The sequence below is a fragment of the Musa acuminata genome, chromosome BXJ1-4 (genome assembly GCF_036884655.1).
Source record: "Musa acuminata AAA Group cultivar baxijiao chromosome BXJ1-4, Cavendish_Baxijiao_AAA, whole genome shotgun sequence".
NCBI classification, from domain to species: domain Eukaryota; kingdom Viridiplantae; phylum Streptophyta; class Magnoliopsida; order Zingiberales; family Musaceae; genus Musa; species Musa acuminata.
The window spans coordinates 12305290-12318835 of record NC_088330.1 but is presented as its reverse complement, the minus strand read 5'-3'; the positions used below and the strand labels follow the sequence as shown (position 1 = coordinate 12318835).

Sequence of the window (13546 nt, the reverse complement as noted above, 5' to 3'; positions counted from 1 at the left end):
ATCATGTAATAAGTTTGGTCTCTGCACAGTCTCCGTCTACTGTGCCATATTTGTGTATGGTGAAGTTTTGTGTCAGCAAGAAACTGTAGGAAAATTGTTGAATTGCCACTTAGTATAACATAATTAGAAGGTGGCTTGCGATCAGATTTTGTTGGATGAAAGATTACCTTTTGGCGGATTGGAAAACATTATCCAAAAAAAAAAAGAGAAAAGGTTTGCTTGCACGCGATTCTTTTTGAAATGGTTTTTTCATTTCGTTCTTTGAGTTCCGTCGTGAACGAGCGAGTCGAGTCATCTTGAACACTTCAAGGTCAAAATGGAGAGTCATCTTTTCGTTCGTTGGCTGGACCACACTCTTTTCCTGGGTCTTGATCGTTGCCTGTCTACCTTACGACCATGTCTCTGCCCAATAATAGTTGGCCGCGTTGAACCAGGAAACAGCCCCTGTGCGCAATACATCCAACCTCTCTAACAGGGTCGACCTGATCCGTGAAGTCGTCCCCGTGTACTTTTATAACATCGTCTCCGATCGTGTCAGGTTCGGAGAAGAGATAGCTGCTGCGGAGCCGAAGAGATGGTGTTTGGCTTCTTTCTTCTTCTCTCGGTAATCACAGCTCCAGCGATCGCCCAGCCTAATACTCGGGGTGAGCAACTGCTGCTTTCTAAACCTTCTCGTCTTCCTTCTCTTACAATGCCTCTTTCACTCCTAATCCAATGTACGACGAGTCGAATATATCCGAAATCTTAAATCGAAAACATTCGATATAAAAGCTTTGCTCGTGGCTTCAAACTTTACCGGCTGCAAATCGCCTTTTATCTTCTTTTGCAGGCTTCATCAGCATCGACTGCGGGAACTCCAACTCTAGTTATTTCGACACCGTTACCCAAGTACCATACGTCTCCGATGACCGATTCATCGATGTGGGATCAGATTTCTACATCCAATCAAACTACATAAACTCCTCTGTTCCAACGCTACAACTCAATCTCAGAAGCTTTCCGGATGGACTCCGGAATTGCTACACCTTAAAGCCTGTGCCTCAGAACACTACGTATCTTGTCAGAGCAACTTTCATGTACGGGAACTACGATGGCAAGAATAGCCCCACAAAGTTTGATCTGCACATCGGAGTCGATTATTGGAAGACGATCATCATCTCCGATCCATCTGCCATCTATACGGTGGAGGCTTTGAGCTATGCGACGGCTAATCTCACATCGGTTTGTTTGATCAACACAGGGAGTGGAACTCCTTTTATATCTTCGTTGGAGCTGAGGCCACTCAGGAACGGTCTTTACCGGGAATACGTGAATGCTTCGCAGTCTGTGGTTCTCGTCACTCGGCGCAACTTCGGAGCAACAAAGTCACTGAGGTAAATGAAAACATACAAAGCTTGATTCATCCATGCCGTGAAAAGCTAGTATCTTTTCGAGTATATTCTTCCGAAACCTGTGTTTGCAGACATACCCCATAAGCTGTTACAACCTCATCGTCTGTCTGTCCTCCGAGGAATTGGTCTTCCTCCCAGCTTCCATTGCAAGAAATCAATTATTTTTGTCTTGACCAAGTCCATATAATTCAAAGCGTTGACTCTGCCATCAACATGGTAGATGGTACTAGGTGGCGGCTGATGCCTAGCTAAATGCTAGTTCTTGCCACAACATCTCTGGAGAAGTGGGGATCGGTATCAGCAAGAAATTTCTTAGATTTTCGACGTACAAGGACTAATTCATTACCTCCTGCCATAGCGAGCATGATTGACGTTCTCACTTCTCATAACTTAGCAGGAAGTACTCATAAGCATGACATCACGAACAGGTTCCCGGACGACCCTTACGATCGCGTTTGGAACCCCTACAACGATCCCTCCTGGCTCACCTTGTCCACCAACTCGACCGTTGACAACAGGGACGATTTGTTCGAGCCGCCGGTCGCTGTTATGCAGACCGCGGTGACTCCGAAAGGAGTCCGGCAGCTGGGCTTCTTCTGGGACTCTGTCTCCCCCCGCGACGAGCTGTACGCCGTCCTCTACTTCGCCGAACTCCAGAACTTGAAGGGCAACGCGACGAGGGTGTTCAACGTCACCCGGAATGGCGAGTCCAGGTTTAGTTGGTATACCCCGCCTTATCTCTCGATTGGTTACATATACAGCGTCGTGCCATTCAAAGGCTATTCTCGGTACCGATACTTGCTCCACCCGACGAGCAACTCCACCCACCCGCCCATCATCAACGCCTTCGAGGTCTACTCGTTGATGCAGCTCACACAAGCCGCCACCGATTCCAGAGACGGTAAGGCCACCCTCTCCTTCACCTTCGAGTAATTAAAGCTTTATCATTAGGCATTGTCATTAAGTGGTGCAATCAAATTAGCAACCTCCAGCGAAATGCACAAGAAAATGGATGCTAAGAGGCTTTGGATTTTGTTTTCCGAACAAAATGATGGGAGCAAATTCAGTAATGCAGACGGATTATGCAAATAATCAATCCTCTTTCCTTCTTTCCTCAGAGAATATGAATTGCCACTTTTGTCTATAGCAGTCCTAAGTGTAGTGGAAGAAAACAATCCCAGCCTTGCAAAGGCTCACCTAAGTGTAGTGGAAGCAAACAAACCCACTTTTTTCTATAAACGTTCCCTTGCTTGCTTTCTGTATGTTCTCTTCTTTTTCCTTTCCCTTGCATATCATTCTGTTCTACTTTTCTATAATAATTGATGTTCGTTCGATCGTGTAAATCTTGAATATGTGGCCAATGCAAATTAGACATGTCCTTTGCTTTTTCAATCAATTTATCAGTCTGCTGATGTTATTAAATCTTGAAAAATCCCATCTTTTCCTTGCTCAATACCTCAATGGCTGGTCCACTTTCTTGTACCAGGCTTGCATGAGCAAGGCATCTAGAAATGAAAAGAGGGAACAAAATGATCCTTGTGCTAAATGGTTGCAGGAGGAAGAGTTTTACATAGTAATGGAAAGCAGGATCAAGTGCATTCCTGTATCGATTAAGAGCAGCATTTGAGACTGGTAGTGGGCTTAAGATTTATATTAATGGTCAATGCTGCCACTAGACCTAAGCTCCATTCTTTTATTGTTTTGTTTTGATGTGAACTCTCACATTCTATTTCCCTCTGTACCATCCTCCAAATATTTTCATGTTGGACCGTCTGCTTATGACACTATCCAATCACCACCCAATTAAATATGAAGCTTTCATCATGATCATGACTGCTTCATGCTCTGCATTTGCTTTGAAGCTCCATCACCATCATGGCTCCCTCATGCAAGTTATATGTGTAATTACTTGGATCGTCTTGATTCCAGTCACCACATAGCACAAGAAATAAACTCAGTCATGCAAACACAAAAGTCACAATCCTGATCTCATTAGTCCAACATTGGATGTACGCTAAGACTTATGTTCTATACGTCTATACGGGTCACTTCTCATCGTCAAAAAACAACTTTTAAGTTTTTTTTTTTAAAGCTCGATGCATATGATTCCTAGGCTTGAGTCATGACAAATATGGTATGTAATTTATGTGCTTGTTGGAAATTCATTATTCATCTCACTGAATCTCCAGTCTAGCAGAGATGAGCATTGGTACGGTGGAACATGGCACTTGGTAGATGTTGGACTGTAGCCCCTTTGAACTTCCCATTATCTGAAAATATAAAAACAACTTCTTGAATTGCAGCCTGTGGACAGTAATTTTTCATTTCATCAGCATAGCTCAATGGAAGGCAACATGCTGCAGGGAGCCAGAATATATATAGTTTTGTGGCCAACTTCACTGTATTTCACCTGATTTCTGATATGTATGACCTAGCAAGTTCAGATTGCTTTATTCCATGGCAACATGATCTACAAGGCTTGTTCACTTCCTTTTTCTTTTTGGTATTCAAAGTTGATATAATTCATTAGTAAGTTACCTTTCCTGCTTGATATGAAGATGATATAATAGGTTAAACCTGTAAGAAAATAAATCACTAGATCATGTCACATCTGAGAAGTTTTTTATATTAGTTGGTTATATTCATACTTAGCTTAGTATGAGAAATCAGAATAAGAGATCTAAAATTTTGTACATCTCCCTGTTAAAATATTCAATGTTAATAACCAGATTAAAATTTTTATCAATCATGAAGCACATCCACAAGCTAAATTGGTACATTGATATGTATTTTTAAGTGGATGCTTGGGCATATATGTAATGCCAATCATAAGTAGGATACTAACTTCTAAAAATCAATGATGGCTTTTTTCATTTGCTGTATCAGTGCTATGATTGGACATGCCTCATATTAGCAATTTGGGTTGTTCAATTACTTACTCTTGGATTTTCTGTATGCTAGTTGATGCCATGGCAGAAATCAGACTCCAGTATCAACTGAAGAGAAACTGGATGGGTGATCCATGTGCTCCAAAAGCATATACTTGGGATGGCTTGAATTGTAGCTATGGTCCTGATCCTCCAAGGATCATAAGCATGTACGTATTAAAAAAAAAAATCATAAGCACTTAAAAGATGGAGGAAAATGATAGTTGTTGAAAATATTAAGCCAATATTAGAACTTGTACTCAAAATATATTTTGTAAACTGAAACATTTTGCAGAAATTTAACTTCAGCGGGGTTGAGTGGTGAAATATCCAGCTCTTTTGCCATGCTTAAAGCAGTCAAGCACCTGTAAGTAGAAATTGCTTTTATCCCATCTTATTAATGCAAGTTTTCTTTACTGTAATTTGCTCAAATATATCATTGAGTGATCTTAGATTGATTGTTTGTTCTCATAAAGTTATGGCTTTTGTTAACAATGTTCAACAAACGAATAGTGTAAAACATAAAGAATCTTGTTATTTGATCCGAAATGTAAAGTATCACGATATCTACTCAGTAAGAAACACATATTTAAGCAAACACAAGTATTGTACTTGCAGACATGAAATGTGACGCTAAATTACATTATTATTTACACACAAATCAAGTTTAATATAAATTCTTTTGAGTTCAAGTTTAAGTCGCCTTAAGAGATGTATATGGAGCTTTGCAAACACCAATGGGGTTTCACAGGTCGAAGTGTGTCAAGCATGTTTGCTTGTTGCAAGCATTTCTTTTTTAAGTGTGTACTGCAATTCCACCCATCATATTTACTAAAATGGGTACCATTTGGTGGACTCTCAAAGGCTAAACTCGGGCACCATTCAATCATGTACTTTTACCACACTACTGATAATAAAATGGAAGCAATACAGATGTCTTCTTACTAGGCTCAGAATATCACATCTAAAAAGAGGCTTGGGCTACCCATGCTTGGTGAACAGAAAATATGTCTTCATGAGCCATCCGCGCTTGAATAGTGTTGATGTGGGAAAGTAGACTATTGGCTTTAGGAAATACAGATAGCATATATGCCATATGGAAATGTTTACGTGCTAAATGATCAGTTTGTAAACACTATTTCAGGTACTTGTCTCAGAACAACTTTAATGGAACAATACCTGATTCTCTGGGCAGTTTATCATCTCTTCAGGTCCTGTAAGTATCCACACAATTCTTATGCCATTGCTTGCAAAAACTTACTAGAAACAATTTTCATTGGACTAATTTCTGATTCTCCAGAAACTTTCATTGCTTAATGGTGATTGTTTGAAATGTTCTGCAGAGATCTATCTTGTAACAATTTAACAGGAAATATACCTGACTCTCTTGGACTTCTTTCATCGCTGCAAGTCTTGTAAGTTAACGCATTCAACTTTTAATTCTATCATTGATAAATAATAAGAGTACTGAAGAAACATTATCTTGTTTTAGAAATTTGTCAGGAAACAATTTCAATGGATCTGTTCCTGATACCCTCCTCAAAAAGGCCGCTACAGGGTTACTTACACTCAGGTTTGTTTTTCCTCAAGCTCATGTACTTGATTTACATCGCTAAAAGTTGTATTCTCGTTCTCCCAGACTATATTACCTTTTTCCATCGAAACTATTCCAGATAAAAGGTTTCTCATAAGTTGGGGTCACAACGGCAATCTACAGTTCTAGCAGTGCACATAGATTTTGTCTACGGAAACTAAATAATGTGAAAGGGGTTGTACAGGCACACCCTTTAGCAAGGGAACTTGTTACTTGGCTCCTGAGCTAGCTCCTTGATATTGTCATGCGGCTCGAGTAAACCACTTATAGGTTTGACATCTAGCAACAGCAATCATTGCATCATGGAACAGAACGTAATTTGGCTCTATCAGCTTAACTTGAAAATTAGTGTGAGTCCACTGCTTGTTTATCATGGGAATCTATGACTCATCTTCCCAAATCAAGCTGTGAGCCTTGATGCAACTTGTCTAGAAGGAGAATCAAGCCTAGATTACCCTAAGTCATATACAAATGAGAGATAGCACCTCTTTCAAAAGCCAATGAGTGATGAGCCATCACTGGGACTGTTCATACATATCTATTACTTTACCATCCACATCTATTTCATACGGGACTGCTCATTCATAAGTGAATTCCCCTCACCTTCTCCTTGATCCTCGAGTCGGGTTAATAAATAGAGTTCCATCTTCTCCCTTGCCAAAAAAAAAAAAATGATGGTTTAGAATTTAGATTATCTCTCATCCTACCACAATGTGAATAAATTATAGGAGGACATGTAATAAAGTTAGTAATTTAGTATGTGCATTGGTTATATGTACAAGATAACAGGGAAAGTTACTCCTATGAACAGTGTGCTTTCAGTCTCATCCGTATTAGTGGTATTGACTACATAACGGTTCAACCAAGTAACATATAACTCAACACAGAGGCAAAACCATTGACTTCTATTTTTTTATCACATTATTTGTGTCAGTACACTGACCTGTATGGGAAGTAAAGGTTGATTATTGCCTGATAGCCCGGTCCCACACTGGTCTGGTTGATTATTGAAATCAGACCAAGATTTAAATTCTTAATTCCTGAGATCAATTCTTTTGCAGGAAAAACCAATAGAGACGAGGGGCAGGGCTCTGGGAGGAGATAAGTAAAGCCATCCCTTATCATATCATAGACCTGCCCTGTCCACATCAAAATTTCGAGACTTATTCGATACGGTATGGTACTGTATATCGAGCGGTATATTTCTATATACTGCTCGGTATATATGTATATATATAATTATAAATTATATATATATATATATACATATATATATATATACATACATATATATATATATACATACATATATATATATATATACATACATATATATATATATATACATACATATATATACATATACATACATATATATACATATACATATATACATATACATATATATATATACATATACATATATATATATATATACATATACATATATATATATATATGTGTGTGTGTGTAAACCACCGGTTTACCTCTATGTGGGGCAACGTCACCTCTCTTCTCAGGCAACATCACCGAGGCAAAATCGCAGATGAAAAAAAAAATTACGACATTGCCTCAGGCGACATCGTAGATAAAAAAAAGAAAAATTGCAGGCAACATCGCCCGAGAAGATAAGGAAAAAAAAAAATCTTCGCCTCTCACCGCCCCATGACGCCGATGCCTCTTCTCCTGTGCGCAGATGAGAAGTCACCAACAGACGAGATGGAGAGCGGCAATCTCCATGTTCTTCCTTTTTTTCCTATTTCTTTCTTCCCCTTCTCCCTCTTCTTTCTTCTCCCTCAGTCACCGTCGACGATAACGCCTCAATCGACGACGATAACGTCTCAATCGACGGTACCGCTCGGTAGCGGGCAGTCCGTGTACCAGTCTGCTGACGGACTGGTACGTACTGTCCGGTACGAGCAGTATCATTTGGTATTGCAGACCTTGCTGACAACTAGCCTTGTTCATTGAATACATTGAATTTCTGAAGCTGTTAAACTTGAAAATCACATGACAGGACACTGGACATGGGAAACCTCGGAAGACCAGCAAGGTATTGGAACTTGAAAACGAAACAACAGGACACTAGACATGGAAAACCTTGGAAATATATTATTCTGCATATTAACCCAATTATTAACACAAAACAACCTTTTGCACTGTCATGTGAAAATTCAATTCATTGAAAATTACTTGTGGTGAAACTTTGAATTTAAACATTCTCCCCCAGTTTCATGTTTTTACTTTTTAGAGGTTAGATTGTTTGACACAGCAGAATGAATTGGACCCAGTGAGTTTTTCATATTTCTTCATCCTGTCTCTGATGAAAGGAACATGAAATTTTGAAAAACTATTTCCTGGAATGGCAGCTAATTCTGTTGCCCTTTCTAATCTATGAGCTTTATACGAACAATTGAACACTGACAATACTCACTCAGTACATTAGCATCACACGACAAGTTATCCATGTGACATCCTTAGAGACGGTAAAAAATGAAGGCAAAGTTTAATGTAGTGGTTTGAAAGAAGGCTTGTATTCTTTCCTTTTTGCTGGATGGTGAAAGAATGATAGTGTAAAGGCTAGTTGAATTGTATGTGAACAGACGCATTGTTAACTGAACTTGTAAGGTAGGAAATATATAGCTTTGTCAGAATGGTTGAGGTGGTGGGATAGTTTGTTCTACATATATTTAAGTCAGGATAGGATGTTGCAGTCAGCTAGCTATATTTACTAATGACATGAGCAGTAATTGAAAAAGTTCTAATTAGTACTAGACCTTTTCTTATTATCTTTATGGAGCTTATATCAACTGGCAATAACTTCTAAAACTTCCTTGTGTCAGGGTTGACAAAAAAGGCTGCACCAAAGTTCCTTCATCTTCAACAAAGCATAAAACACATGTAGTTGTGATTATTTCGGTAGTGTCTGGGCTGCTACTTCTAGTGGTGGTGCTTATTGTCATCGTATGGAGCACCAGAAGGCTGAGAGGTAAATAATTTCAAGTGGAACTAAGCTTGATGTGTCACATCATGTCTTTCTTTTCTTAATTTGCATGGGACCAGAATAGTTAATACCTTGCATAATTTCTTCACATTCAGGTTCGTATGCTGATATTCAATTTCTTGTTCTTTTCTGATAGGTCAGGACTCCAATACCTTTGTGCAGCCACAAAGTGAGGACCACTTTCTGCAGAGAGATCATCAAGTTTCATTTGAGGGTCGGCAGTTTACATACGCACAGTTGGTAAACATAACGAATAATTTCACAAGGGTCATTGGGAAAGGAGGTTTTGGCATGATCTATCATGGCTGCTTAGAAACTGGAAAGCAAGTTGCAATTAAGATGTGCTTTGTATCATCACCACAAGGAATGAAGGAATTTCTGGCTGAGGTAACCTTTTGAAATTTTAATTTTTAAAATAAGGATACAAGATGCAATGAATGAGGGTGAATTGAAATGTTAAGTGGAGATGGCAAGATAATTGTAGTCTATCCAGATGAAGGTTGATTATTAGTGCTTTATCCTATGTCAGCAATATGTCTTCTCTCTTGTGAGGTCTGGTTTTGGATTGTTACCTCGTAATTTTTTGTTGGCACTCAATAGAACAATTTCTTCTCAGCTATCTTTTTTTGACAATGTATTGCACTTCATTCTGCAGGCCCAGAATTTGACGAGGATCTATCACAGGAATCTGGTTTCTCTTGTTGGTTATTGCATGGATGGGAATTGCCCAACACTTGTTTATGAATACATGAAGCAAAGAAGCCTTCAAGAACATCTACGAGGTTTAGTAACACTGAACATGAACACTGTTACAAGTATACCATAGGCCATTGTCTAATTCTTCTTCAAAGGCTTCATTGCTTTCCTATTAACATGAATTTTCTTTTTTATTAGTAATAATTTACAAAGAAATTTAAGAACTTGAATTTCAATTGTTTATAATTCACATTTGAATGTTCAACGATTTTAGGTCAGGAATCAGTAAAAATTTAGAATTAATATTTTAAATTGGTAGCCTATAGGGCAAGGATTGAAATATCGTACTGTACCGGAGTTTCGATGTTCACTCGATACAGTACGATATTGTATACCGAGCGGTATACCGTTTGGTATACCGCTCGATATATATATATATACATATTCCGTTCCGTCCGGTAATGGGTGGTCCGTATACCGATCAACTGACGGACCGGTACGTACCGCTCGGTGCATCAGAGTGCTTAAGATTAAATAGGTACCATCAACTGAGGGAGACATCTGAGTTATATATGTTAAACAGCAGGACATTTTGAGTTTCAGGAGCAACTTCTCATCAGTTATTTCCCATTGATTTGTTAAATTGCATGCTTAGAGTTCTTTTAATTTCTGATCGCCACAGGTAAGGCAGGTCATTCTAGAGGCCTAAGTTGGGGGCAGCGGCTACAAATTGCACTTAATGCTGCACAAGGTGTGGTAGAATAATATATTTCTCATTCGTCTATGTACTTGCCATTAGTATAAATATGTTAGTCTCTCTGTAACATTGTAGGGCTGGAATATTTGCACAGAGGATGCAAGCCTCCAATAATCCATAGAGACGTCAAGACAAGTAACATCCTCTTGAATGAAGAACTAGAGGCTAGAATAGCAGACTTTGGGTTATCCAAGTCTTTTCACAGTGATGAGCAGACCCATGTATCCATAGAGTCGGTGGTTGGCACTCCTGGATATATTGATCCTGAGTATGTCTTCTACACTTGTTTTTTCACCTTTGTTCTTTTTCGATAATTCACTTGGACATCTTGCTAAATGTACAATGTGCCAAAACAAAAAAAACAAGATAGCATATAAATACATTTACTATCATATATCTTTCTTACTACACAATCTAATAAGCCTTGATATAATAATCTTGCAAGACTTAACCTCATCATATCAACTTAAATCTTATATGCTAATCAAAGCCATTATCAATTTCAGTTTGGGACTGATAGAAATAGCACAATTTGCAAAATTGACTTTTGATACATTTGTCGTGTCCAACACATTGCCAGAATTATCTTTTGCATGCAATATACGAGGCATACAATACATGTTCTTTTTATGTTCATATTCTACACAAGGTATGTAATACCGTACCGAACCAATGTTTCGAGGTTGGCTCGGTACAGTACGGTACCGGCATACCGAGCGGTACACCCTAGTGTACCGAACAATTTTATATATTTTTTTAATACTGTAGAACTATAGCACTGCTATAGTATAGCACTGTAGTACCGCTACAGTGTAATACTGTAGTACTATAGCGGTACCGGGCGATCCACGTACCGGTATGCTATCGGACCGGTACGTACCGCCCGTACCGGGCGGTAGAATTCGATACTGTATACCATGATTCTACAGGCCATAATTTTAGATTCACTTTGATATTGATTAGCACAACTGAATCCAATAGACCTATTTTATTTGACTGAGACTTTAAATTTTTTATTTATTTGTTTTTGATCCCTTAAAAGTCCCATAGTCAAGCAATCCTGCCTAAATGGATGACTAAGATTAAAGACCATTCAACACCTGTCTTCTTAACATTAGAAAAATCAGGTGGGAAACTTTGTTACATCCTTTCATATCTTTAGAAACTATGAAGGGAAAATCCTCAACATTTTTGTATAATACTTTTCTCCAAAGAATTTTAGATTGTAAATCTGCTGCATGATGCAGAAAATAGATCTAAGTTTGCCTTCTCAGATTTGTTGTATCATCTTCATTGGACTCACATGCGAAGAGAGAAATCAATCTTAAGATAGTATTTGATGCACCTCAAATACTCAAACCATAGGCCAAATGATTTGTTGTGCATAATTTTAAGTTAATTTTGTTATACAAATTTTAAAATAATATTTTTATAATAAATTAATTCCCTAACAATACCTACTGGTCTGGTAACATGGATAGACCAAGTGTATGACAACACTGCTCAAAATAGTTGAGTTCAAGTTTGGAACTAGGCTTATTTAAGTTCTACAGACCAATTGAGTTCAAGTTTGGATCTAGGCTTATTTAATTTCTACATGCCAATCCCTTCTAGAATCTAAATATGGTTCTTTGATAAGAAAATCCTTCAAACAATATGATATATAAAGCGTTCGAATTCACATGGATATGTATCTAACTCATGATGGAATATTTTAAGCCACCTAGTAGAATTTCCAACCTAAGACTACTTAAACTGCCGTTTCTAATTGCCACTAACAATGAATTCTCTGCCTCCGACAACTGAGTTTGAGCTTTGTTTTCTTCCTTTTTTCATCGTATCATGAGAAAAAAATTATCCAGAATTCACATGCTCCGTGTTTCATCCTTGGTGGAAAATATGGCAATAGATTTCTCCATCCAATAAATTTTTGTTAAGAGCCTAGGCACTGCAAATTACTTCTAGAACTAGATCCTATATGGCCCATATTTCTGGTTTCTCAAGATGACGATGTGATGCTCTTTTTGATGTTTTTGAACCTTCAGTTTCCATATTATCATTTGTTGTCAAAATGCAGACAATTATTGTGCAGTAGTATTGTATTCAACTGCAGATGAGAAACTTTTTGTGGATTACAATTAAGCAGTCATCATCATGTTTTATGTTTCACTTTCATTAGGTACCATCAAACTTACCAACTCACAGAGAAAAGTGATGTGTATAGCTTTGGTGTAGTTCTACTGGAGCTAATCACAGGCAGACCTCCACTTGTGCCTGGTTCAGGAAATACTCACATTGTGCAGTGGATCACCCCGCACCTTTCAAGGGGGAGCATAGATGATATTGTCGACGAAAGTCTACAAGGAGAATATGATCCCACTTGTGTGTGGAAGATCCTGGATCTAGCTATCAGGTGCACAGCAAATAAAGGCAGCCAGAGGCCAACGATGTTTGAAGTTGTGATGCAGCTGAGAAGCTGCTTGGAGCTAGTAATTGCATCTGACAAGTGCGAGAACGAGAACGTATACAGTGGAGACTTCAATGTAGACCAAAAAAGTGCATCTGGCCCGGGACCAACTGTTCCTACCAGATAACTCTTATCACATATCCTCTTGTTCGAGTATCCTGTGTCTAGGTAAGATGTGTTGAATGAAATTATTGGCACTGATACCGCATCTAAAATAGAGAGAGAGAGAGAGAGAGAGAGAGATTGTAAGCGTGAAGAAACTGATTAAGTTTGCAGTGAAAGAGGTCGAATTTGGATGTTCATCTTGGTGATGCTTGCACCCTGCTAAATACAAAACTTGGTATAGTTTTATCCGTGTATCTTTGTATCTCTTTGTTACAATTCGTGCTCACGGTGTTATTACTTGATCATTTATATCTGATGTTGTAAATGAGTTCTTTCTTTCTTTCTTTCTTTTCGGCAATAATGGGACATTGTGTTGTAGTTCAGTGTCCAAAAACTGAAAAGATGACTTCTTTAGCACCTGCTCCAATCTGGTTTTACAGTGTTACTGTTTGTCAGATACCATTGAACGTGTGCAACTCTTCTGTTGTTCTCTTGAAGCTGATCATGGGCGGGCCTTCGATTGTGCCTGGCACATGTAACAATCACTCGATTCAATGGATTAAAACTTCTGCATATTCTGCAATAAATTTAGATTTGGCACGATC

General features: G+C 38.5%; 1 protein-coding gene across 2 annotated transcripts in view; it reads left to right on the top strand.

Moving 5' to 3' along the window:
* Window positions 1–13195, top strand: part of LOC103981516 (probable LRR receptor-like serine/threonine-protein kinase At1g51880) — a 45386-nt gene extending 32191 nt beyond the window's left edge. The window contains exons 1-14 of one of the 2 annotated variants that reach the window (XM_065167909.1): window positions 411–644; window positions 830–1373; window positions 1820–2292; window positions 4353–4488; window positions 4614–4685; window positions 5463–5534; window positions 5662–5733; window positions 5811–5891; window positions 8756–8901; window positions 9053–9303; window positions 9572–9698; window positions 10295–10363; window positions 10445–10637; window positions 12549–13195. In XM_065167909.1, coding sequence (XP_065023981.1) covers window positions 575–644; window positions 830–1373; window positions 1820–2292; window positions 4353–4488; window positions 4614–4685; window positions 5463–5534; window positions 5662–5733; window positions 5811–5891; window positions 8756–8901; window positions 9053–9303; window positions 9572–9698; window positions 10295–10363; window positions 10445–10637; window positions 12549–12963 — 2721 coding nt within the window. In that variant the 5' untranslated portion in view covers window positions 411–574 and the 3' untranslated portion in view covers window positions 12964–13195. Of the gene's footprint in view, window positions 1–410; window positions 645–829; window positions 1374–1819; window positions 2293–4352; window positions 4489–4613; window positions 4686–5462; window positions 5535–5661; window positions 5734–5810; window positions 5892–8755; window positions 8902–9052; window positions 9304–9571; window positions 9699–10294; window positions 10364–10444; window positions 10638–12548 lie in introns of those variants that run through there. The other variant, XM_065167905.1, reaches the window with a different exon arrangement.
* The last annotated feature ends 351 nt before the right edge of the window (window positions 13196–13546 follow it).